This window comes from Lissotriton helveticus, chromosome 9, assembly GCF_964261635.1.
Source record: "Lissotriton helveticus chromosome 9, aLisHel1.1, whole genome shotgun sequence".
In the NCBI taxonomy this organism is placed as follows: Eukaryota; Metazoa; Chordata; class Amphibia; order Caudata; family Salamandridae; genus Lissotriton; species Lissotriton helveticus.
Genome location: NC_136070.1, coordinates 618,040,182 through 618,065,214, shown reverse-complemented (window position 1 = coordinate 618,065,214; position 25,033 = coordinate 618,040,182). Strand labels below are relative to the sequence as shown.

The 25,033-nt window shown below is 44.9% G+C and overlaps 1 protein-coding gene across 1 annotated transcript in view; it reads left to right on the top strand.

The window, feature by feature from the left end:
* The window catches only part of WDR87 (WD repeat domain 87), a 198,419-nt gene extending 175,685 nt beyond the window's left edge, over positions 1-22,734 (top strand). The window contains exons 5-6 of the mRNA XM_078662135.1: positions 13,754-14,040; positions 20,169-22,734. Of these exons, the coding sequence (XP_078518261.1) occupies positions 13,754-14,040; positions 20,169-22,693 (2,812 nt within the window). The 3' untranslated portion in view covers positions 22,694-22,734. The remainder of the gene's footprint in view (positions 1-13,753; positions 14,041-20,168) is intronic.
* The last annotated feature ends 2,299 nt before the right edge of the window (positions 22,735-25,033 follow it).

Below are 25,033 nucleotides of genomic sequence, written 5' to 3'. Positions count from 1 at the left end.
GTTTTACCATTTAAACTAGTATGTGATGTCCCTCATCTGTTGAAATCTCCTTTCAGGTACTGGGGACAATGGGTCACTCTTTGAAGTAGAACCGTCTACAAGCGAAGGGTGGTGGATGATCTGAGGAGAGAATACGATGCTCCTGCGAGCAGTAATGACTGCGGCCGACAGCAACTGCTCAAAGAGATGAGGATGAGCAGGAGCTGGCCGAGTACAAGGGAACACGGATGAAGAGAAAGGCATTGCTGGCCCTATGCTTAAAGGACTGAAGGCCACTTCACATCCCGTCAGCATTGTTCCTTCTACTTAACTTCGGAGCATTGCCACTCCCCAGCATTGAGCCAACCAGCCACAGAGTCTACCAACACTTACACAACCATCGCCTGATCATAGCCCTCACATCCCAGGTCAATGTGTAGATTCTCCTACACACTCTTTCAATGAACGTGCATCTCAGACCTACTCTCAAACATATGACAGAGAAACATCCCAGGAGAGATTAGGTATCCCATATACACGAATTGCACCCCCACCCACAACCTCCCATGTGTCATCCCTCTACATGCTAGTTGACTTGCTGGTAATATCAGAGGGTTTGTCATGTAGCGGGGGATGGTTTGCACTCATATTGGCCATTGGGCGTATGATGCTTTCCAACAGACGACTGATGTGCAGTAGGATATTCATGCACTAGGGGCTACTCTGTCTGACATTTCAGGCTCACTTCAAGGACTCCCTAGGATGTGTGTGAGGCAGACCCATGTCTAGGATAATATTGTGAAAAGACAGTACAAGACACCATGCCTTAGCCAAGAAGATGATGGAAGGAATGATTAACTTGTTCCACATTCTGCCTTCATGGTCAACACATGGAGAATAATCTACACAGCCACCTGTACCCCCACCTGCACAGCCACCTGCTCCACCCATACAGCCACCAGAACCCCCACCTGTACAGCCACTGGTGTCCCAACCCATACAACCACTGGCACCCCCACTTGTGCATCCATTGGTAGCCCTACTTATACAGCCACCAGCACTGCTACCTTTATAGCCACCGGCACCTCAACCTTTTCAGCCACCGGCACCCGCACCTGTACAGCCACTGGAATCCAAAACTGTACAGGGATGTATGACGTTACAACGCATGCTTTTACCACGCATGCAGTTACAACGCAGTTTTTACTACTCCTACCATTACAACGCATAGCGCTTTGGGGTGCTGGATAGTGAATAGTTTAATTTACTATTCCAACTCCAGTCCCCGTAGACACTAGGGAAGGTGTTGGATAGTAAATTAAATCTATTCCCTATCCTAGAGTGCCCCCAGCGCAATGCGTTATAATGGTTTTCGTTGTAAGAGCACTGCGTGGTAAAAGTTGCGTTGTAAAGGATGTTTCCCCTGTACAGCCATGAGCATTCCAATCTGTACAGTCACTGGCACCCCCACCCCCACCTTTACAGCCACTGTCCCCCAAAAACATCCATCCGAGCCACCTGCAATGGCAGTTGCCACACATTCACACACACATAGTACCAACCCCTCAGAATGCACCACACTCACTAAGTTCTTCACCTGCACAATTGTGAATTTGTGAGAGATATTGCCAGTAAATATTGTAAATATGTTTCTGATGGATATAGCTTCCTGTGGATTCCTCACCTTTTGAATTAACCTTTGCGCAGCATTCCACAGAAACTTTTTTCTTAGCTCTCCTACATCGACAAGGATGTCACAATGGAACGGCTCCACTTGTGATTCCACGTGAATCCATCGGAGCCATAAGAAGACCTCGTCGGCGTGCTGATGTCAGTTCCCTTTTTTCCGCGCCATCGACACGTATGGTTTTGTCTAGGACTCTCCATTCCTTTGTAGTTTAACATTGTTACAGTCATCTGTAATTGTAGCAGTGCGATGGCTGCTCAGAAAAAGTCTGGATTTAAACCTTGTAGAGAATGCAGGGGTCATATGTCCATCATGGACCCCCACGTTTATTGTCTTTGGTGAAAGTCGTCTGACCACAACGTCGAGGGATGCTCTCCGTGTTCCCAGGGGGGGGGGAAATTAAAATATAAAAGTGAGAGAAGGTGTCAGGGTAGTGGTAACCTGACCCCGTAGAACTGATGGAGGGGTATGTGAAGGACCCCTCAGGGGAAAGAAATTGTCCAAAAATGTTTTTTAGTTCAAGAGGGTCTGCAGATCCACCATGGTGCTCAGTGCAACGCCCTGTGTGCTCTGCGGCAGATCTGCATATCCAAACCCCAATTTAAAATCATATACCCACTCACAGACCCACATACCTACTCACCCACTCACTCAAGCACCCAGTTACATACCCACAAATTCACTCACACAGGCACTCACACACCCATACATCCACTCATGCACTCACTCACAGACACACAAAACCACTCACACAGACACTCACAAATCCACTTACACAACCACTTATACACCTACACAACAATGTCCACACCCACTCACACACCCATACAGCCACTTACACACCCACTCACAGACCTAAAGAAACACTCACAAACCCACACAGCCACTTACACACCCACTCACAGGCCTACAAAACCATTCACACACATACTCAAGGACCAACACAGCCATGCACACATGCACTCACACACACCCAATTACAAACCCACAGACCCACACAGCTATTCACACACACACTCACACACCCAATTACACTCCATTACAACCACTCACACACCCAATTACACACCCACACAACCACTCACACACCCATACAGTCACTCACACACATACACTCTTAGACCCTCAAAATCACTCATACACCCACTCACAGACCCACACAGCCACTCACACATGTACTCACATACTCACTCACACACCCACTTACACACCCACACAACCGCTCACACACCCATAGAGCCACTCATTTATTTTATTTATTTATTTTTTGCATTTATAATGCGCGCAGATACCCACAAAGGGTTTCCCGGCGCCAGGACTAAGAGAGCAACAACACAGAAAGCAAAACGGCCAGAGACCACAATTATTTATTGAAAAGCCAGGTTTTAATGCTTTTCTTAAAACTGGCAAAGTTCTCCTCCTTTCGTAGAGCTGGGGGAAGGGAGTTCCAAAGGACTGGTCCCAGATGGGAGAAGGATTTCCCTCCTACTCTAGCCAGTTTAAATCTAGGAACCACAAAATTTGCTCCATTTGAAGAACGGAGATTACGTGCAGGAGAGTAGGGCCTAACTAATTTTTGCAAATACTTTGGTGCAGTTCCTGCCTTTATTTTAAACATATAGGTCAAGGCTTTGAACCGAACCCGGTTCTCCACCCTGAGCCAGTGCAGGTCCTTAAGGTGCTTCGAAATCCTTGCTGTCCTGGGGATTTTACACAGCAACCTGGCTGCGGAGTTCTGGACTAGCTGAAGCCGCCTGATCACGGCTAAGTTGGAACCCAGGTATAGGATGTTACCGTAGTCAAGCCGAGATGTAATGAGGGCATTGACTACGGTCTTCTGGGTATCAACAGGCAGCATCCAGATAATCTTCCGCAGCCATTTGAGGATAGTGAAGCAAGTACCAGCCACTTTGTTGACCTGCTGTTTCATCGATAGTGTGTCATCGATGTGCACCCCTAAATTTCTGACATGGGTAGCTGGAATAGGAAAAGCGCCCAAAGATGGCGGCCAATGAGTATCCTGCCAAAGGTCTCTGTTTTTACCTAAGAGAAGGATCTCCGTCTTCTCCCCGTTGAGCTTCAGCTGGTTCGTTGACATCCAGCTGAAGACTTCATGAAGACCTAGTTTCAGCGCAGAGGGGGATGAAGGATCCGAATTGGTGAGAGAAAAAATAATCTGCGAATCATCCGCATAGGTCATAAGTTCTAGACCTACTCGCTCTGCTAGATCAGCGAGAGGGCGGAGATACAGGTTAAAAAATAGCGGACTCAAAATTGAGCCCTGAGGCACGCCATGGGGCGAAACAAAGGTATCTGACTGAGCCTGAGAGGACGAGATCTGAAAAGTCCGGTTGCACAAATAGGACTCGATCCAGTCCAGCGCTGCCCCTCCGACACCATCCTCACTCAGCCTGGTAAGCAGTCTGTTGTGTGAGATGGTGTCGAAGGCCGCACTTAGATCAAGCAAGACAAGTGCAACCGTTTGCCCCTCGTCCAAGAGCCCCCTGATCTTCTCGGTGACTCCCAGGAGGGCGGACTCGGTGGAATGACCAGCCCTGAAACCTGACTGGGAGAAGTGGAGTAGGTTGTTATTCTCCGTGAATGTAGTAAGTACACCATGAATGTGCTTCTCCAAAATTTTTGAGAAAGCAGGCAACAGGGAGATGGGGCGATAGTTGGCCAGCACCTCAGGATCAGCAGACGGCTTCTTCAGCAAAGGGCTGACCATGGCGTGCTTCCAGGACGCTGGGACTTTTGCCAGATGAATAGAGGCATTTAATGTCTCAGAAATGATCCTCAAAGCAGAGTCATCAAGTTGGCTCAAAATGCTAATAGGGAGAGGATCACAAGGAGAGCCTGACTTAATGGAGATTGCTAAGGATTTCAGGGTGTCCAAGGAAATGGATGGCCAAGAATCGAGCCGGCATCCTACTGATCTAACTGGGGACGGAACTTCTCTGCCATCCCTCACCGGAGGGTTGATATTGGCAATAATGGTCTCAATCTTTTCCACAAAATAACTGGCAAGGTCTTGACATTTTTGGGTGGTAAGGGGGCGTGCAGCAGCCAAAGAATTTGCTCCAGCTAGTTCTTTGACTGTATTGAAAAGAGTCCGTGCTTTGTTAGCAGCAGTGTTAATAGTCTCTGTTACATAACAGGCTTTGGCTCTAGTACAGGCCGAGTGATAAAGGTTTCTGGCCTTGCGGTATATCTCTTTTTTTAGAGGGTTGTAGTGTTTGCGCCATTTCCGTTCGAGTGCCTTACACTTAGTTTTTTCAAATTTGAGATCCTCAGTGTACCAGGGAGCCGGTAGGCGGTGAACATTCCCTCTACACCTGGCAATAGGTAGACAAGTGTCAACTGCCCTCTCCAACCAAGTATGGGTTTCCAGCGCATTTTTATCCATATCACAACCCAGAACAGGGGGGGATATCTTTAGTGCGTTCTGCAGCTCAGTCAGGTCCAGCCTTTTCCAATTTCTCATAAGGATCGGAGGCCGGGTGGAGCATAGCTGCCTGGGTTCTCTAAGGGTAATACTAAAGAGAGTTAAAAAATGGTCAGACCAACAAATAGGGTCAGTTTTTAGCCATTTTAACTCCTGTATGTTAGATATAATGGGGTCCAACAAATGTCCTGCTTCGTGAGTAGGGCCCTCATTTCGCAGTGTCATATTCAGAGTAGTAAAATCCTCCAAGAGGTTCGTAGCTATACTATTTGATTTGTCCTCCAAATGGAGATTTAAATCACCCAGTATAGTCAGGTTTTGGGCATTAAGAAAGTAAGGCGAAATGAAATTAGCCAAATTCGCAGCCCAAACACTACTATTTCCAGGTGGGCGATAAATTAAAAAATTTGGGTTCAGTGAAATTTAAAAAAATGCTGCTTCGCATCCAGGAATATTAACCACTTCAAGGTCACAATTAAACTCCCTGTTAAAAATCAAGGCAATACCACCTCCAACCTGTCTTACTCTATCTACTCTAGCAATGGCATAGGTAGAGGGCAAGGCGGCGGCTACATCGGACGGTACATTTCCCGTTGCTACTAGGGCGCAGAGCCCTTAGCTGGTCCGCAGAGATCATACCTGTAGCAGCGTTTCCTGCCCCGTGACCCAGCCTGGCCCAGACGGGCACAGACGGGCTTACCTTAGGTGCACCTTCGGCGCCGCCGCTGCGCCCGTCCGCTGCGCCTCCTGATGAGAGAATCATTTTATGCTGTCAGTGGCGTGAGGGCGGGGAGGGGCTAAGCAATCGTCTCTCGCCCTGCTCCAAGATGGCAGCCCCCAAGCAGCGCCTACTCGGCTGCAGTGGGGATAGAGAGTGGGCAGAGTGGCCCAAGTGAACCAAACTTCACCTCAATGCGAGTCTTTGGGCAGCAATCCGCTATCACACAGCGGTAAATGTCAATTCCGTGGCTAGGGTCGGGTAAGTATACAAATTTAGTTTTTGAGGTTCCCAAAGTCAAAAATTAAGATCAGTGCAATTTTAAGAACACAGTTAATACAACTATTTAAAAAACACACTTCGTCCCGGCTTTCCGCCTCAGGACTTCAGTCGCGCACAACCACACACACTCTTAAAGACTCACTTAAACACTCACACGCCTACTCCAGACCCAGACAACCACTTACACAGCCACTCACACACCTATTCAAACAGCCACTCACACATGTATATAGCAACTCACACACAAACACACACACACACATACACAGTTACTCACCCAGCCACTCACACACCAATACACAAGCAGTGATACACTTCTATAAATGTGTTGTTGCTTTAGTATTGAATGTGTGCTTTTGGTTGGGAATAGATCCACAGATCCATACATTGAAACAAAAAAAGAAAGACTTGGTGCATCACATTTATAAAAAAGACTACATAAGTTACCTTACCTTCATGTTTAATTTTTAAATGTATAAGAATGAATGTGTGAATTTTTTTTATTTATAAACTTGTGAAAATGTACCTTAGTAAATTGAACTCATGGGTCGAATTGTAGTACAATTTATATTTTAAAAAACTGGTGAAAGTCACAAAAAATCCAAAGGTTACAGGGACAGTATAGTTAAGAAATAGCATTAAAAAAGTTGAAATTCACTAAAAAAGCCAAAGGTTTGAGGGTCATTATAGTGAGGTTCTGTCTTTACTCACACAAAACCATAGAAAATCAGCAGTTATAGTTACCTGAGCTTACGCCCATCAGTGATGCCATTTGAGATGTCATCAGTGATGTCACTAAACATGTCATGAGTGATGTAATATGTGAGTTCATAATAAGCAGTGCATTGCGGGGGGTGTACGTTATAGTTAGATCAGGTAACTATAACTGCTGAATTGCTATGGTTTTATGTTTGTAAAATATGAACCTAACTATAACAACCCTTTAACCTTTGGTTTCTTCAGTGATATAAAAATATATATATTGTACATATTTACCTTTTGATATTTTAGGATGGACTCACGTACCCATTACTCCATACTTACCTTGTGAGAAAGAATGACGGGCACTCGCGGGGCATTCAAATATTAATCTATGTGCTACTGCAACCAAGCAAACACGTGTTTTGGCACTTCCCCTCCATCAATGTTGACTTTGAAGAAGGCGAAGTGCCGAAACGCATCTGTTTGTTTGATTGCAGTAGCGAATAAATTACCCTTTGAACACCATGCAAGTGCCCGTCATTCTTTATAGAAATATATACATGCCATAGGTTTATCAAATAACAACATTTGAAATAAAATTAAGTGTTAAGAATATTAAATGTTCAATAACAAAAGAGAGAGTGAGGGAAAATTTACACTTATCTATGTGAGTTGGGAACTCCTGGTCCCCGGAATTAGTTACAAAAACAATGGAGGAGTGTCCACTCAGAAACAGAGAAAAAAGGTTTCTCTGGACATGGGCTTATGTGCTCAATTCAGCACAATGTGCCCCAACCTGTTTAAGGATAATGCATATCCTTGTAGAAGACCCCTCACTCACCAACCTAGTTGGTGACATGCTTCATCATCGGGGTCCCACCCCATAAGCCGAGTGCCTATAGGGTGTGCTGCGACACCTGACTACAGTGGAGCTGGTTAATTTTTCTTTTATGTGTTCAGGGCGATGAAACAAGTGAATTTAAAAAGGGCCAACACTACTCACTGCAAGTATTTATTCTTGAGTGCTTGAACCCTAGTTAAAAAATGTGTAACACCTAGGCCTAATTAGGTAGACTTTGGTGTTAAAAGTAGTGTTTGATAAAAATAGCTAAGTGTGCTATGTGAAGTGTGATAAATGCTATTGATTAAAAAGGTCTACATGTTTCAACCATTGTATTTATTCATTGGTTTTCGTCAGGACCGTGATATTGAACTGGGTGGTCCACACACGCTAAGGTGCGTCCTGCCCTAGTCCAAGTTGGAGTGCACAAATTGTGAACTTGTGTAAAAATAGTGCGTTTTCTTTATTCAAAGAAAAACCTGTAAAGGAACAGGAAAACAAAAAACAGGGAGGGGTCACATACAGGGGTTGACAAAACACATGTACTGCATTTAACGTATATAGCCATTCTTTCCCCTTTTGAGGCAATAGATGGGATCGTACCCAAGTTGTAAAATAGAGGAATCCATCTAGTTGTGCAACAGTACTACAGTGCTTTTACCGGACTGTGACTGATAGCTACTCGAACGGTGCCAAAGAAGTGGTGTCAACCTAGTTTTGGCATCTGAGAATAGCTAGTGAAAAATAAGGGCGGCGTAATTATGAGTGAGTGATCATACTGGTGTTCGCGAAGTGGACGGCTGCCGAGAATTGTGAGCAGTCGTGACGTCGCTATTGTGAATTGCGACTGATATATTGCTTTTTGCTTACGCTTCCTTGCGGTGTTGCCGCTTCATGGGCACCAGCGCTTCCAAGACGGCAAGAGTCCGTCTCCTGAAAGTCGATAGACAACAAAAAGAGAGAGATATGCCCGGTTTTAGTTTCCTGGCTGTATTTAGCATTTAGTATCGCCAGCGGGCTCACGTTCGAAAACCGGGAGGCAAAGATTGTTTCCTCATTCCCATCAGGCCACATATTACTTACTTGTAGCTTCTGATCATCAGACGGTAAACCTACTTGGTTCCGGCTGGCGGTGCCCCCAGGGGTGACCGGTGATCTCGATGGCTGCCGGTAAAGTAACGCTCGGAGCGTTTCCTGGTTGGGCGTGGCCTCATCACGTGGTGTGGTCACGTGGGTCGCAATTGACCAATCGGGTTCTCACAGGAGGTGGAGCCCCCGGACAATGTCACAGATTATAGGAAACGAAGGAAAATGTTTTGTTTATATTCCTATGGAGAGTAATTAGGTTCACACAGGATGTAAACAATGAAACATTAAAAACGGAATTTGGAATTTAAAAGAATTGGGACATTTTAAAAGAACAGAGGGCAGAATCAGGATTCATAATCAGCCGTGTTGGTTGTGCAATTCCTTGCTGATTTTTACGATGTTTAAGGATACATCTTGGTCTTACTTGTAATTTGAGGACAAGTTTTCATGTAATTACACTGTTCCATGGGATATTATCGTTCAAGCCTGACTTATGGGAGGATAGTCTATAGACCCATCTTTGCTCTTTTTGAAATAGTCGTTGGGTCAGGTTCGCTCCTGGCTTAACTTGTTCGATAATCGTCCATTCAAGGTCATCTGGTGTATGACCTTTTGAGAGAAAATGTTCCGTGAGTCTGGTATTGGTCTTTTTGCACCTGATAGTGCTTCTATGCTCACCTATCCGTAGTTTGATCTTTCGGCTCGTCATCCCTACGTAACATAGGTCACACGGGCATGTGAGCATGTAGACAACATTTTCACTGTTGCAGTTTGTTTGACTTCTAATCGTCCAGGTTTTGTTAGGTTCTAACTGTAATGTTTTGGTGTTCTTCGTGTAAGGGCAGACACTGCAAGTCCCACATTTATAGTGACCTGTCACTTTTGGTAAATCCCATAGAGTTGTTTGTGTTTCTCTTTCTGGGGTTATCTTTTTTGGTCTTGTATTGACTACTCTGTCTTTTATGCTCTGTGCTCTTCTGAAAGAGAACAAGGCTTTCTCCCACCTCAAATTGCCTGTGTTCAAAATACTCCAGTGTTTTTTTATTATTCGGGAGACGTCGTTGGAAATAGTGTTGTAAGTAGTGACACATGTCAGGGGTATTTCTTCCACTGTTTTGTTCGTCATTTCCAATAGACCTGAACGCGGTTGGTTCTGCGCACGTTTTTGACTTTTTTGGAGAATCTTGTTCGGATATCCCCGATTACACAATTTTTGGGTGAGGTCCTGGGCTTGATTTTTATAATCTGCCAGCTCACTGCAGTTCCTACGGATCCTCAGGTATTGTCCATACGGTAAGTTCTCACGTAGAGGTCTTGGGTGAAAGCTTTCGAATCGTAGCAGATTATTTTTGGCAGTTGGCTTGTGGTGGGTGACAGTTGTCAGTTTTCCTTCTTTTTTCGTGATTGTTACATCGAGGAAAACTAGTGTCTCTGGGTTTTTTTCATAGGTAAACCGTAGGTGCTCATCCCAGGTGTTGATCCAGTTAAAAAAGGAGATTAGAGATTCCTCCGTACCTTTCCATATGGTCAGCACATCATCAATGTATCTGCGCCATATTAGAATGTTAGGGCTATAGGGGTTTGTTTGACTGAGGATGTATTTTTCTTCAAAGTCATATACATACAACCCCGCTATGCTCGGCGCAAAAGAACTGCCCATAGATGTCCCACCTGTCTGTAAGAAGACCTGGTCTTCAAACTCAAAGTAATTTCTTTTGAGAGCCAGTCTGGCACATTCCAAAATGAACTCTCTGGGGGTTCTGGACGACCACTCTTCCTTTTCTAGAGCTCGTCTTAATACATCCATAAGTCAGGCTTGAACGATAATATCCCATGGAACAGTGTAATGACATGAAAACTTGTCCTCAAATTACAAGTAAGACCAAGATGTATTCTTAAACATCGTAAAAATCAGCAAGGAATTGCACAACCAACACGGCTGATTATGAATCCTGATTCTGCCCTCTGTTCTTTTAAAATGTCCCAATTCTTTTAAATTCCAAATTCCGTTTTTAATGTTTCATTGTTTACATCCTGTGTGAACCTAATTACTCTCCATAGGAATATAAACAAAACATTTTCCTTCGTTTCCTATAATCTGTGACATTGTCCGGGGGCTCCACCTCCTGTGAGAACCCGATTGGTCAATTGCGACCCACGTGACCACACCACGTGATGAGGCCACGCCCAACCAGGAAACGCTCCGAGCGTTACTTTACCGGCAGCCATCGAGATCACCGGTCACTCCTCGGGGCACCGCCAGCCGGAACCAAGTAGGTTTACCGTCTGATGATCAGAAGGTACAAGTAAGTAATATGTGGCCTGATGGGAATGAGGAAACAATCTTTGCCTCCCGTTTTTCGAATGTGAGCCCGCTGGCGATACTAAATGCTAAATACAGCCAGGAAACTAAAACCGGGCATATCTCTCTCTTTTTGTTGTCTATCGACTTTCAGGAGACGGACTCTTGCCGTCTTGGAAGCGCTGGTGCCCATGAAGCGGCAACACCGCAAGGAAGCGTAAGCAAAAAGCAATATATCAGTCGCAATTCACAATAGCGACGTCACGACTGCTCACAATTCTCGGCAGCCGTCCACTTCACGAACACCAGTATGATCACTCACTCATAATTACGCCGCCCTTATTTTTCACTAGCTATTCTCAGATGCCAAAACTAGATCGACACCACTTCTTTGGCACCGTTCGAGTAGCTATCAGTCACAGTCCGGTAAAAGCACTGTAGTACTGTTGCACAACTAGATGGATTCCTCTATTTTACAACTTGGGTACGACCCCATCTATTGCCTCAAAAGGGGAAAGAATGGCTATATACGTTAAATGTAGTACATGTGTTTTGTCAACCCCTGTATGTGACCCCTCCCTGTTTTTTGTTTTCCTGTTCCTTTACAGGTTTTTCTTTGAATAAAGAAAACGCACTATTTTTACACGAGTTCACAATTTGTGCACTCCAACTTGGACTAGGGCAGGACGCACCTTAGCGTGTGTGGACCACCCAGTTCAATATCACGGTCCTGACGAAAACCAATGAATAAATACAATGGTTGAAACATGTAGACCTTTTTAATCAATAGCATTTATCACACTTCACATAGCACACTTAGCTATTTTTATCAAACACTACTTTTAACACCAAAGTCTACCTAATTAGGCATAGGTGTTACACATTTTTTAACTAGGGTTCAAGCACTCAAGAATAAATACTTGCAGTGAGTAGTGTTGGCCCTTTTTAAATTCACTTGTTTGATCGCCCTGAACACATAAAAGAAAAATTAACCAGCTCCACTGTAGTCAGGTGTCGCAGCACACCCTATAGGCACTCGGCTTATGGGGTGGGACCCCGATGATGAAGCATGTCACCAACTAGGTTGGTGAGTGAGGGGTCTTCTACAAGGATATGCATTATCCTTAAACAGGTTGGGGCACATTGTGCTGAATTGAGCACATAAGAATATTAAATGCCCTTATAGAATTTCAGGTTCATTCCTTTTGGGAATAAAGCAGTCTAGCTGTGCATCGCAATTCAAAATGGCTCTCATTGATGATAGCATTGTGTCCTATCGATATGGTGGAGGCTGTCCTCGGGGAAAAGAATGTTGGGTGTGAACTCCAATGTTGCGCATGTTTCCTTACATGACCAATGGCTCCCGGGCAGTATAAAGTACCTGCAGCACAATTCTTATTTTGGTGTTAGTGGTAGTCCATCTGGGTGCCCCCATCATAAGTGCCAGAGGCTCACAGTGCCCTCACCTTGCCCCTTAAACTAGTGTTACAAAATGGAGGATCTGAGTGCATAATATTTGATAAATACACGTTTCATTGGAAAAAGCTTTTTTTCTTTGTCCAGTGCACAATCTGTGGATCTTTAAAGGATTCAAGGTTCCGGACCATATGATTGTTTGGCAGCAATTCTAATGTTGATGCTGGGTTGATTTAAAAAAAAGCCTAGGTATTTGCAAAGACCCTGTGACTGCATGATGACCATGAACTGAAGGGTTTGGCCTTATAATGTTTTGAGGCCCAGCAGGCACAGCAACAGTCTGCTCACAGTGGGCTTGGCCACTCTGGGGGTTGGATGCATGGTTTGAGCAGAGGCCAAAGCCTGCAGACAACCCATGTGCAATGTGAGCTGACCACATGTGAGGAAGGATGCAGGTCATTCGCGTGCAATGTGAGCTGGCCACATGTGAGGAAGGATGCAGGTCATTTGCAGCATTAGTTGGCTGATCAGAACATTGGGTGCAGGTGCCTTAGGCCATGCTATGTGCCCAATCTCTGATAGGCTGTGCACTGAGAGTGTTAGCACATGGCCATCTTGGCACAGGGCCTGCGGCCACCATCGGTTTGGCATGGCTGAAGACTGTAAACAGTGTCGTTGGATGCACAGTCAGTGGGATGCTGGGTGCTAGAAAAAAGTAACATTCAGTGTCCAGGTCCTGTTGCCAACTCCTGCTGTTAATACCCAAAGGCTGCATGTATCAGGTGTTGACTGCCTGGTAGATGTGGCACAGCACCTGGACGGCGAATGCAGTGGGTGTTGGTCTCATTGGATGTTAAGAGCAGGCCCTGCAACCACTTCCCTCTGTACGCACCCAAAGGACCAGAGGTCAAGCCACAGTATTGATGATATCTCGGATGAGATCATGTATGACATCACCAATTACAGTTGTTATCTCACAAATTATTTGAGCATGTAATGCAATCCAATTCGGAATTATATTGGTAATCTGGCACCAGTGATAGGAAACATGTAGCATTAACACTCAAAAATAATATTTCTATTGAGGGGTTTAGATAGAAACACAACCAGGAACGTTGATACTAGCCTTGTGTTGCACACACCACTGTGCATGCTTTGTACTCTAGAAAACAATTTTAATTTTCTTTGACTTTAAAAAAATGTATAAGATAGCTACATGGGACATTGATGAAGTGATACACTCATCACTCTTGGGACAAGGCCTCTAAAATCATGATTCTTCATCCCTACAGGGAGGTTCCTGTCACCTTAGACGCAGAAGAATCAGACTCAATTGAAATGGGCAATTCAGTATCTGCTACAGACCAGCTCTGTCTAGAAGTGGAAGAAAGACTGACAGAAGATTTACACCTGTTGCCACCAGGCTACAAGAAACCCACCCCAGAGATTAAGAAAAAAGAAAAAGCCAAGGACACTGTCAAAAAATCAGAAACCTGGATGCATGTGAGGGCTGTCAGCAGAGTCAAGCCACGTGCCATGCTGCATACCTTCAAACCTGGGCCAACCACAACCTCAGATGGTAATAAACATGTTAGTGGGAAGCAATAGAGTAACAGCAAAGGTACTTCTCCATACAATACCCTATCCCAAATGTTGGTAGAACTTCCTGACCAAATGTTGAGGAACAAATCATGTTTGCTTACTCAAAGGGTGCACATCACAGCACTTGCAGATCTCTACATACTATTTATTTCCACCACAGTTTAAATGTTTTAAGTATTTTTGCTCTATGGTTTCCTGTAGAGGGCTGGCTCCTGATACTTCCTTATTTTAAGTTTGCTTGGCTGGGAGTTGGCCTTCTGCCTGTTGGTATAATTTGAACATGAATTAATGTTGAAGTTGAAAACTGACACATTTAGGGTAGTCTACCAGGGGAAAGAGGCTTCTACAATACAGTGAAAGTGATAGTATTTGTCTTGTGAGAAGCTACCTAGATAGAGAAACATTAAAGCGGCAATGTAATGTAAAGAAAATAAATTCACCAGACGGTCACTTGATTCAGACAGAAACCCAGCAGCAGCCACGGCCCATCCATGTGGGCCTAGGGGCCACACCGCCACCTTCTTCCCCGGAAAAAAGAGTGTCTGTCAGGTGGAGCAAAGGTCAGCCGGACAGACGGTCTTCTTGTTCAGGTCAGGTAGCCACTGGGCCGGCTCTAGGACTGTGCGATCGGTGCCACCGCACCGGGCACTGACTTGGGGTGGGGTGTCATTTTGTGCGAGTATATTATCATTTTTAAAATACCTATTAATTGTCTTCCTGGAATGAGACAGGAGGTTTGTCTAGTGGAAGTTTTGACTCATTGTAAGGCAGCGCACAGGGTTAAAATGCCTGCTGCTAAGAACGTGTACCATGCAGGTCACAAAGTGCATACAATGTAAATAGGTCAGTGAATTACTGCTTCTGCAAGAGAGATCCTTTTGTTACTTGTCTTTTATAAGTCAAAATCTTTATATAGAACATTGAGCTATTAACTGTCATCAAAGAGCTGCATGCAATCTGTATATGTTAGAGCTACATGTTTTTTTCCCAGTCTTTCACTATCCTAATCCTGCCAAAAGGGTTCATTTGGGTAGAAAACAATTCTTATTATTGAAGAAAGAACCCCTGACAATGGTGTTATGTTTTATATCCTGAATGTATGCTTTTCCAGAATAAGGACTCTTAAACTATATTACCTACCAGTATCGTGGACATGTGACTCTTACATCGTGTAGTCCTGTCAGATGTAACATTTCCTATACACTGATGTGATTGTCTCTGTGCAGTGTGTGTGTGATGTAAAGTGTAATCTCATTGACGGTGATTACGGAGACTTGAGTGGCACTGTTAAAGGGTGTTAGTGAGGGAATCTGTGGCAGAGGTGGTCATTGGGGGGGGGGCACCAACAAACATTGTCACACAGGGCGCCACCAGTGTTAATGCCGGCCCTGGGTAGCCAGGAGTTAAATATGCGCTAAACACATTTGACTGGCAGCCTGATCTAAACTTTGCCAGGCTGAGTATTCGACAGTCCTGGGGGCGTGATTTCCTCAGCCTTACAAAAGTGCTTTGAGGCCTTCCCCCTCATGACGAGAGGGAGGGTCACTGATTGCCTCTAATCTGGCACTTCATGTGAAGTCCCTAGGGCTCAGTGTCAATCAGTGACACCTCGTCACAGAGTGGGGTGGTGACAGCAGTCTCACTGACACCAACCCACTGTGTGACGAGTGAGAGACTACTGCCTTCCCTCATTGGCTACTCTATGTCAGCCAATGAGACAAGGCAACAATCCCAACCCTGATGGGAACTCAGAGGCTTCCCTTTCTACAGTGAAGGTATGTTTTATGTTTGATGTGTGCAAGCATGTATGTATGAATGTATATGTGTGCATTTGTGAGTGAGTGTTGTGAATGGGTGTGTGTGAGTGCATGTGTGTGAATTGATGGGTGTGGGTGAGTGTGTATGTGTGCCTGTGTGGCCCCCCTGTCTCCTCCCCGGTAAGATTACCGACTGCCACTGCCCAGTAGTCTGTCAATGCTGGTGTACATTTTGCAAGTAGAGGTGGACACTTGGACACTTATTTACTAAGATTTTATGCCATGTTTGCGCCACAAAAGTGATGCAAATCAGTGTAAATCTTTTTTTTCTGATTTACTTTCCAGCACTAAACTAGTTAAGTGCTGGAAATAACGTGAAAGTAACGCAAGGCAGCGCATTGCACTGCTTTGCATTACTTAGGGCCAAGGGGGCGTACCATGGGTAGTGCATGGGCATTCCCAAGCAACCACCCTATGTTTCTGACGCCAAATCCTATTTACAAAATAAAGTAGACAGGGTTTAGCGTCAGAAAAAATCACCCTTTCGAAGTAGGCACAAGGAAGCATAAATGCTTTTATTTCTGCTTCCTTTTCCGACTTTGTACGCGTGCTGCACTTTACAGCACACATACAAAGATGGAAAAGGGTTCAAGTTAGTCTAAGCATTCTATTTTGTACTGGAAGGCTATCCTTCCAGTACAAAACCTATGCTAGACTCACAAATAAATCCTTGCACCATGGCACAATGGTGTCTCTGTGGCACACGACAGCTTATTTCAGCGCCAGAGCTAGGGAAAGGGGAGGAGAGTGCTAAATTTCTGTAAATACGGCGCTCTCTTACTCCTCCTTTTCACACAGTGCAGCATTTGCAGCTGGTGCACTACCTGACTGGTAAATCTACCCCTTGGTCTGTCATCCAAAGTGGGTTACACTGTCAGTGCACACATTAATAACACTGTGAGGAGTATTATCCCCACATATTAGAAACACTTTACTTACCTTTTCATTAAGTCTGCCGAACTTTCCATGTCCAAAAATGGAGGACGTCCACTCCACCTAGATTAGGTAGCAGATCCAACTCCATGTTTGAAGATTCAACCCCAAATCTTTGGCAGAGCTGATGACAGTGTTGGGTGTATCTTTGACTGTGGTATGTCTGCCACCTAGGGTAAAGTAAATAGGGCAGCAGATGTTCAGTGGGGTAATCTATTTTTGGCAGATTCTAAATTACCACTCTCCTTAAAATCAGCTCAGTAGTAAGGCTTCCACAGTTGGTTTCCACTTTCCCTAGATACAGATGAATTTGTGAACCATCAGCATATGTTTGTAACTGGATGTTATGTTACGTTATGCTATGAATATTGTACGAACAAATGCAGAGCCCTTGGATAGTGCACAAGTTATTTTGGATGTTATAAGTATACAGTAACTTTATACTCAAATTTAATGTTACAGCAGCTAAACATATTTGGGGATGCAAAATTACCCAATGAGTATGAGATTTGTCTGATGTAGCGGTGAATAATGTTGAAAATCAGTAGCCATTTTCCAGGGAATTCTTTCTCTAAGTTCGACCTAACGATGTTGTTCCCCAAAAAAAAGTGGCTATGTCACATGTTGTAGCACCACATTTGACATTACCACATCACTCAGAATTTCAGATTTGGCTGGTAACAGGAGTTAGCAGATGAATCAGACGTTCTGTTGCACTTGTAATAAGGGTCATGGTTGGCAACATAGTGGAGTTGATCATGATCTGTTGGCTGTAATCACACAAGGTCAATGGAAGCCAACTCAGAGCCCAGCCTGTTATTTCCAGTGACATTCCCAGATATTGCAAGGGCGTAACACAAGCTCCTACAGCTGCTGCGGTACACGGGGCCCCAAACCTACATGTGCCCCCAAATCCTTCATGGGGGCTGCTTATGACCCAAGGCCAATGAATATCTATGGGATATGGTTGATCCGGGGTCCCCTCCTTACATTCTGCAGAGGGGGTCCATCATTTTGCGTTACTCCACTGAGATAATAGTTGGCTGTATCAAAGGCTACATAGATGTCAAGAAGTGCAGGGATGGATGGCATGCCAGAAAGTTTCAGACTCTCTAGAATGAATAAAGTCTGATTGGTAGCTGATTATTAAAATCTGAGATTCCAAGAAGGAATGTGGTAGCTCTGCAACTGCTGGAGTAAGGCCGTTGAATGCACCAGTAGTTGGAAATGACATTTGGGTTGGTCACCAGCTTCCTCAAGAGTGATGTTCTGATCACATACCTGGTGTCTTGAGGCCGAGTTCTTGTATGAGGGAAGAAATTAAAATCTCTGTGGTGTCAAAGAGCAGTTTTGCAATATGGTGCTTGATAAAAGTTACTAAGCAAGGATCCCCTAGGTGGAAGAATGTTTATATTCTGCCACAGGATTAAAGTACTTGAAATTGATGTGTCTGGAGATGTTTTTGCAGTTCATAAATGTAGAGGTCTGATGGGAGGGTAGAGTTTATGGATTGACTAGAATGAGTTAATTCCTAAATATAAACTCGCCTTTGTGCATTATTTACACCGCTAGGTTGGGAAAGGTCAAGTGAGGGCTATCCGGATCATGACAAATTATAGTTTCACCGGTTTTGAGAAATCTACATACATTCTTCTTTCTTAAATCACAAGGGGTTGAAGGGTTAATGTGATCAGACTGTTACTTAGTAATAACCATGAAGTAGACCTTTCAAAGCTCTTTATGACACTTATATTTACAAAACTTAGAGTCTGATTTAGAATTTGCTCGATGGGTATTTACTCCATCAAGGCGACAGAGTAGAGTACTCCATTTCCCTGGGTGAGTACCCGCATACCAAATTTATAGATTCCCACCAACCCAGTGGACATCCCTTGCATTGGCAGGAACTACCGTCACAGCAGTTCCTGTCAATGTATTGAAAGTTTGCCAGACAGCTCTGTCAACATGACAGAGTTGTGCAGCAAACTTTCATTGTCTTTTTTTTCCCAAAAGAAAATACCAAAGCAGGGTTTTCTTTTAGAAAAAAAAAAAAAAACAATGACACCCTTACAATGGGAATTTTCTCCCATGGAGAGGGAGTCATTGTCCTTTACCGCCAGAATTTACCTTGCGGTGACCGACAGTGACAAGTAGCCAACTTTATGTCAATTCCAAATCGGATGGGAGGACAAAAGGCCAAACCTCCAACGGCCCTTACTCTGTGAGGCTGTTGGAAGAGTATATCAGTGGCAGAGATGGAGTAGTCTCCATGGACATACTGAAGGTACACCCAACTCTGCATGAGACAGCTGGATCTTCAATTTGACTAAAAGGATACTCCGTCGCGGCTGCGAAAGATTACCCTCTCTGTAAACCTATACATCAGGCTCTTAGATTGACACACTTAAAGGAAAAGGACAGATGATATGATTGGCATTTACACAACAAAGAGGTTTTTAGGATTCTTTTTCATTGCATCAAGAGGGACACCTTTAAAGGGAGATGGTCTCTTTATGATTGCTCCCAATGCTTTTCATTCACATTCAAGATTTCTTAATAAAATTCACTGGTACTGCTTTGTTACGACTAAACAGCCAAGCCATAGCCTTTTATGTAGAGATACTTATTACAATAGGCTAACTGGGCCTGGTGATTTCAGACCACTCAACTGTTTATACAGATTTATTTTGCTGTTTTATAAAGCGCGCTCTTGACCTGAAAGTACTGGAGCGCTTTACATGAGCACATTACACCAAGACACATTCATTTCATGTAGGCACAGTGAGATTAAGGGATTTGCCCAGAATCACAGGATGTTGAGCGGAGGTCCAAATTCAGCAGCTCCGATCGTTACACCACATCCTCTCACACTGTTGCCTCTGCAAAACAGCTGGCCTTCTCAGCATTAATAGCTTTGCGCCCCTAAGTTAGGGGATGAAGAAAAAAAGGAAATAGGCAGGCAGAAAGATGCTAGAGACTCAAAAGATATTGCCTAATGAGATACGGAAGAAATGGAATTCCCTTTAAAGACATGTTTAGAGCATAGGGATGAGAACACAAAACAGAGTCATCATTACAGTAAAATGTGGCTTGAGAGACAGAACTTTTTATCTGAAGAGGTTCCCATTTGCCTCCAGGCGGATTTCTGTGGTCATCTCTTAATCACAGAAGTAGGTTTGAATTTCTGATTTTTTAATGGTTCCACAGTCCGAAACCGAGCCTAACCCACATCCCACAGTGTAGCATTTCTGGGTCTAAGTGTAGTAACGTTTGGAAGAATATCTAATCTTCACTTAAAATTTGCAATATTGTGGTCCACAAAGTATGCTTGGCCTTACCAGTTTCTTCTTTATAGTTTCAGATAAAATGCCACCTGAGGAGATTACAGAGCTTCAAGCCAAGCTGAGTCCAATCCCCAGAATAGTGTCCGAGGTCCAGCCTTCAGAGACTGAAGTAAAGCTGCCTGAAAAAGGTACTGACAAACAAAAATCTGCAACCCGGAGAGAGAGGCCACCTAGGATTCGACCACTACTCAAAAGAAGAGCACTGAAGGGTCCTGGACCAACCGATGTGGCCAAAAAGGAGAGTACTCTATCTGTGGTCTCCAAGCAGGTACAACCCGAACCCAAACGTTCAGAAGATGCCATGCTGAAAGGGACAGTGGGAATTCACAAACCGGCTGCTGAGGTGGGCAGTGAGACCGTGCCGCTAATTTCAACATCAGTGACAGAGCCATTCAAGACATCTCTTTCCACCACAGTGAAAGGGAAAGAGGGAGACTTGAAGAAGGCTGACAGGTTTCCAATTGATCCAAACAAACAATATCAAACAGATTATGTTCAATGGAAAAAGAGCCTTCATGAACTCATCAGCCTTCCGGAAGTGAAGGCGTCCACAGCAGCAGTCATCACTGGTGAACAAGGTGGCAAATTTAAAACAACACCCACAGGGGCAATCAGCACAGGTGATCAAGATGGCATATCTGGACTACCATCACTAAGGGGTGTCATTACAGGTGAACAAGATGGCATATCTGGACTACCATCACTAAGGGGTGTCATTACAGGTGAACAAGATGGCATATCTGGACTACCATCACTAAGGGGTGTCATTACAGGTGAACAAGTTGGCATATCTGGACTACCATCACTAAGGGGTGTCATTACAGGTGAACAAGATGGCATATCTGGACTACCATCACTAAGGGGTGTCATTACAGGTGAACAAGATGGCATATCTGGACTACCATCACTAAGGGGTGTCATTACAGGTAAACAAGATGGCATATCTGGACTACCATCCGTAAGGGGTGTCATTACAGGTGAAGAAGATGGCATATCTGGACTAACATCACTAAGGGGCGTCATCACTGGTGAACAAGATGGCATATCTGGACTAACATCACTAAAGGACTTCATCACCGCTGAACGAAGTGGCATTCGTGGAACAACAACCCCAAGGGCAATCATCACTGGTCAACAAGTTGGTACAGCAGATATAACACCCTCAGGGGCAATCATCACTGGTGAACAAGTCGGTACAGCAGATACAACACCCCCAGGGACAATCATCACTGGTGAACAAGTCGGTACAGCAGATACAACACCCCCAGGGGCAATCATCACTTGTGAACAAGTTGGTACAGCAGATTCAACACCCCCAGGGGAAATCATAACTGGTGGACAAGATATCACATCAGGAATGACATTCCCAAGGCCAACACTCAGCCTTGTAGAAGGGAGCACCAGAAGCATTATGGGAAAACAAGGGTCTTTGATGGAAGCACCGGTTACCGTCTCCGAGCCCACCTCTTCAGAGGCTACAATCATACTACTAGAACAGGCCACGAGTGAGGACAGCAAGAAAGCAGATATTCATCTTGGAATCCATAAGAGCCTGCAAAAGGTGGCTCTATTCCTACCAGATGAACACTTGGCGAGTCTTTGGTCTGACTTTGAAACTATGGAACATCATCTGCAAATGCTGAGGGAGTTGATAACTGGCTCCAGTGCGTGCAGAACTCTCAAATTGCCACAACTCTTGAAGCTTTCGGGAACAAAAAAAGAGGCTGCTTTGAAGAAAATATTTTGCAAAGTGGAGAAAGGAAAGGCTACACTGGAGAGTAAGAAAGCTACCAGCCGGAAAGCTAAAAGAACTGATGATTTCCACATACGAGCTGGAAGGAAATCCCGTATGACCCTGGAAGAGGCTTTAGACTCACCAAAACCTACTGGAAAACTTCCTCCTCTTGTTAGTAGAGCTGGTGGAGATCATTACCCGCTTAAGAAGGAGGGATTGCTTTTCACTGGCCAGGGAGGAGGTCTCAAGTCTGCTTTGACATTATCAAGAAGAGTGCGAATGGATCCCTGTGGAGCCCCTGATGTTTTACAGCCACCTGCAGAAGTTCCATTGGATTCTGATTCATCTCAGACCATTAGTCCAGAGGATATGACATGGGAAAGATTCCAATCAATCATTCCTTTTCTGACCAAAATAGAGCCACTCTACCGAAAAGACAGGAAAGAATGGCAAAGCATTCTCGCTTGGCTGAGAATCCAACGCCAATTGCAATCTCCTTTGAGCCGGATGAGAGCAGATGACCCAATATTAAGAAGACAACCTCTTGACATACTTAGCAAAGAAAAAGAAGTGACCTCAGCTTCACTTGGACAGCGTGTCCTACGCAGAATGCTCATTGGTGGTTCCAAAGGGCAGTCCACAGGTTCTTTTCATCACATCATTCCTCTTTCCTGGCAAAACAATGTCCACACCCTCTACCCAACGGGAGAATCTATTTTTGGTGCCTTAGAGCTGGATTGGATCACTATACGGCACCCAGTTTTCATGCAATCACCCCTAAAGAAGTATTTGTGCCACTGACAGTAAATGTTAATATACAATATTTTAATAAACATACCACATTTCTTCAATTGGTATTGGTCATATTTTGGAGTAGATGCTAGGTACAGCTCTAAAACTCTCCAGCCAACTAAAGTTTTTTTCTTTCTCAGGGCATCTGCTGTCATCTTTAACCAATCCACTTATCCCGGTGGATTCAGCCAGAAATCTGGGGTTTAAATTTGACAATGACCTCTCCTGTAAGACCCAGGTGCGCCATGTCTCCTTTATATGCTTTGGAAGCTAAGAGCATTGAGAACATTTCTTCACTTCCTGCCGGACGTCTGCAGGAAGACTAAGGCCCATGCCCTGGTAATTTCCCAGCTGGACTATTCTAATAGCCTCTACCTAAAGCTTCCAGCTTACCTGGTTTGTAGATTGTAAATGATAAAAAATGCAGCGGCCAGATTGATTTGGAAAGTGCCATTTCACCATCATATTCCCCACATTTACGGCACCTCTATTGGCTTCCGGTTAATAGGAGGATCGAGTTCAAGTCGCTTACCTTGGCCTACTGAGCCACCAGAGATCAGGGTCCGGGCTATCTGAGGCAGAGATTGCACAGATACCAACAAGACCGGGCCCTGAGATCCAACCACCTGCGACTACTCGGGGTACCCCGCTTCATTAAGGCCAGGATAGGGGGCAGAGCATTCGCGGTGAAAATTGTGAAACTCTGGAATACAATGCCCCACCACCTCCGCATTATGGAGTCAGAACAGACCTTAAGGAAGGCCTACAAAAATCTGGCTTTTCAGCTTGCCTTAGTTCGACCTTCTTTTACCCCCACCATGAATCTGCAACTTAGCACTGGGACACCTCTGTTGAGGAAGCCACACGCATTATACATTGATATTGATTGATTGGTTGATGGTGCTATTTGTCCCAGTACGTTAAGGAAGATTATGCATAATTTCAAAAACCTGCCAATCATCTGTGTAGGTTTTCAATTATGGAGAGGGATGCCTCTGTAGCAGAAATCTATGACCCTACTGGGGACTTGGAAGAACTCTTGTCTGTCAATGCCTCTTATGACTAGTGTTAGAAATGGGATTTTTGGTTGGCTAAGGCTTGCGCCAAAGCCAGGCAGAAACCACCACTCTAGTCAGGGCAAGGGAGTTACACACCAAGATAACCCCTGCTCACCCCCTTGGTAGCTTGGCACGAGCAGTCAGGATTATCCCGGAGGCAATGTGTAAAGCGTTTGCGCAACACACACTCACCGCAGCAACACACTAGGGACACCACAAAAAGGAACTCCACACAAGATTATATATAAATACTAGCCTATGTATTACCATAAACACATTAGATCATAATCACACAATTACACTGTGCCAACTGGCACTGGGCAGTATTTACAGGGGATTATATACACATGACAGGGCCACGTGGACCACTGTAGTAGAAATAGCACTTCTAGAACATGGAATAATTGTAGCACAAAATAACAATTGTAGGACACTACCAGTAACCACTGGTAAAAGGTAGGTACACACTACTAATCACCATAGACATAGATCATGCAGAGACACATAAACTCACTAGTATAACCTATACTAGACAAAACAACCTCCTAAGCATGAAAACACATTTAGAGGTATCACAGGCATAAAGGCATGGCACATTACGCAAAAATACACATGAGGCATAACCATGTACCCTAAGCGGGGGCACAACACCTCAAACTGTCCCCAGGCCAACTTGGCCTCTCAGGGGCTCAAACGCCCTTTGTCCAGCAGAGTTAGGGCTACAAGCTGCAAAGGCAGCAATGCGTAGGGGCACCACCTAAACGTTGCAGCTGCCCACTAAGTGCTGGGCAGCTGGGGAAACTGAGCCTGGCACCAGCGTGCCTCCTGGCTCTCCTCTGGGGCTCCTAAAGAAACGACAGTGCCCCCAAAACAACGTGGAAGCCTCGCAAGCGCTAATTCCCAAAATATGCAATACGTTGTAACTCGGTGGGCTCTAAATGCCCAGGAAATGCCCCCAAACATTGGAGTCCCGCTCTGGGTACTCGCGAAACAACGGTGCCTCCTGTTGGAGCGGCCCGCTGACAAGACGAGGCCGCTCGACACACGGCAGGACACTGTTCCTCTCTCCGGCACTCCGAACCTGCCCGGAGCTCCCCCAGCCCGTTGACACTCATCAGGCGGCTCTCTCTCGGGGACGTCTCCTCTCTGCTGCGGCCAGGCTCTTCTCACCTGTGGCTCAGCTTCAGCTGCGGGGCTCTCCTCAGGGGATGGGAGCCCCGCTGCAGACAGGCTGCTTTTCGGCCCGCTCATATCTCAGCGCGGGGTACGAGCAGGCAGTCCGGGGCTCTCC